The 2,320-nt window shown below is 35.5% G+C and overlaps 1 protein-coding gene across 1 annotated transcript in view; it reads left to right on the top strand.

Annotated features, from left to right (window-relative positions):
- The window catches only part of LOC105263545 (mitochondrial folate transporter/carrier), a gene marked incomplete at its 3' end in the record, with an annotated part of 3,369 nt that extends 2,351 nt beyond the window's left edge, over positions 1 to 1,018 (top strand). The window contains 4 exon segments of the mRNA XM_011299807.1: positions 14 to 167; positions 281 to 533; positions 628 to 741; positions 873 to 1,018. Of these exon segments, the coding sequence (XP_011298109.1) occupies positions 14 to 167; positions 281 to 533; positions 628 to 741; positions 873 to 1,018 (667 nt within the window).
- Positions 1,019 to 2,320: the final 1,302 nt, after the last annotated feature.

The raw sequence follows: 2,320 nt of genomic DNA, 5'->3' as shown, positions 1-2,320 counted from the left end.
TTTTTTTTGTTAGTTAATGATGGAGCTACAAAGTCTTTACCACAATACTCAGGATTGAGACAAGCAATGAGGGAAATAATAAGACTAGATGGATGGAAGGGGCTGTACAGAGGGGTTACCCCGAATGTTCTAGGATCTGGTAGCTCTTGGGGGTGTTATTTTTTCTTGTAAGTCCTCAAAACATGAATTATTATTCTTTTAATTCTACCCATTCGTTAATAAATGCTAGATTTTCAGCAGCAATCGTCTCTTTAATGCACTCTCGACTATTTATTTGCAGTTACAATAGTATAAAAACATGGATACAAGGTGGGGATGCAAAAACACCACTGGGTCCATATCTGCACATGTTTGCTGCGGCTGAAGCTGGCGTTTTAACGCTCATAATAACCAATCCAATTTGGGTGGTTAAAACGCGTTTATGTTTGCAATACAAGACTGACCTAACACTGTCAGAGTCTAAGAGATACTCTGGAATGATTGACGCGATTACGAAGATTTACAGAACTGAGGGAGTCAGGGGATTGTACAAAGTACGATGAGAGAGAACGAGAAAAATATTTATTTCCTATGGAAAATTATTGGGGTTTGTCCGGAGAGTGTTTGTAATAATTTTCGTATCTTCAGGGTTTCGTTCCTGGCATGTTTGGAGTATCACATGGAGCTATCCAATTCATGTTGTACGAAGAGATGAAGGCCGATTATAACGTGTACAGGAAAATGGCGATTGATACTAAATTGGTGGGTAGTCACTGGAAATTTATCAATTCATTCACTCGAATGAAAAACCTGAAAAACTTGACGACTTCATTCATACACAGGGCATATCGAGAGAAATGAGTGATCAGTAATTGGAAATTTTTCTATTTTAGGGGAACATGGAGTACCTCACATTTGCAGCGATATCAAAATTAATAGCTGCTTTCTTAACATACCCCTACCAAGTTGTCAGAGCACGTGTCCAAGACCATCATCATGATTACAAAGGGACATGGGATTGTGTACAAGTCACATGGAGGTCAGAAGGCTTACGGGGTTTTTACAAAGGCTTATCGCCGTATCTTGTGCACGTCACACCAAACATTTGTCTCGTTTTAATAATTCATGAGCAGATCACTGGTCGAGTTTAATTCAAGCTCGAAATCATGCCATAGAATCGTTTATTTTATTTGTATGAAGTAATTTTCATGCGGGGATGAGGACGTAGAAATAGAAATCAATGACAGAAGAATCCAATTCTTCTGTTATAAATTTTCAGTCGTAAATTTCTTAATTCTCCTTTTGTTTTTTAAGGTATTATCCATTTTGGCTTAATATACACACCTGAGAAATTTAACTGATAATTATTAGTGTATCTCCTATGAAAAGAGGAAAAAATTAAGAGAATAATTGGTTCCGGATGGATGGAGGGACGAGTGAGTTGGCATAATCGTATGAAACGATTCATTTAAAAAGTAGATAACGTATTCCATTCTTCAGCAGTACACTCGTGACGATAGATCTATAGTGACAACTTATTTCGGTAATGGATTAATTGAAAACTTTAAAAATCCAACGACCATTCAACGTCTTGTTAACTATTAGATTCTGTCCTCACAAACATTGTAAATATTAGAAAAAATTTATTTATCTCACTATCATTCTTATATAGCTGTAAATAACTCTTCCCCTTCATATTTAATGATTACGAAGAATTAAAAAGTGAGCACAAATTTCATTGGTCAGACCCTGTTATTTTTCTCCAATGCAAACAGTTACTTAAGACTTCTCAATTCTCAATAACGATTAATTGAAGTTTTTTTTATAAAGCATCAGGTGAAAAGAGAGCACGAGTGACTGCAGAATATTCTGAATCAATGAAAACAATATAATTTTTGTCATGTACACATTATTAATTTGTGGCGGGTCCACTTGAAGTTGAATAAAAACGAGAAAATACGGTTTTAAAATTGGATGAATGCCTGAGTGAATGCGTACCGTGGAGACTATCATTAAATCACCAGCAGTACGATTTTTGGCAGATTGTTTCGCCAAATAAATTATTTCATGATTCGAATATAATTTCAATTAAATTTCGGCTGTCTTACATACTAATCCATGTGGTCTCAATAATTGTTAACTTTACCTTTGCCTTTAATTAACGGACGCATCGATTCATTAATGAGTACGTGTGAGAGGTCATGTTCACATGACCAATATCCATGTGAGAATTAATGTAAGATGTTGTGTGAAACAGCCTGTAGTTTCGTCCGTCAAGAATCGTACGCGGGTTTTTAATTTGCCGTAGAAACATTTAAAAGAAATTGAATTAAAAAAAAAA

Source organism: Fopius arisanus, unplaced genomic scaffold (genome assembly GCF_000806365.1).
Source record: "Fopius arisanus strain USDA-PBARC FA_bdor unplaced genomic scaffold, ASM80636v1 scaffold00015, whole genome shotgun sequence".
NCBI classification, from domain to species: Eukaryota; Metazoa; Arthropoda; class Insecta; order Hymenoptera; family Braconidae; genus Fopius; species Fopius arisanus.
This window is presented reverse-complemented; position numbering and strand designations above follow the sequence as displayed.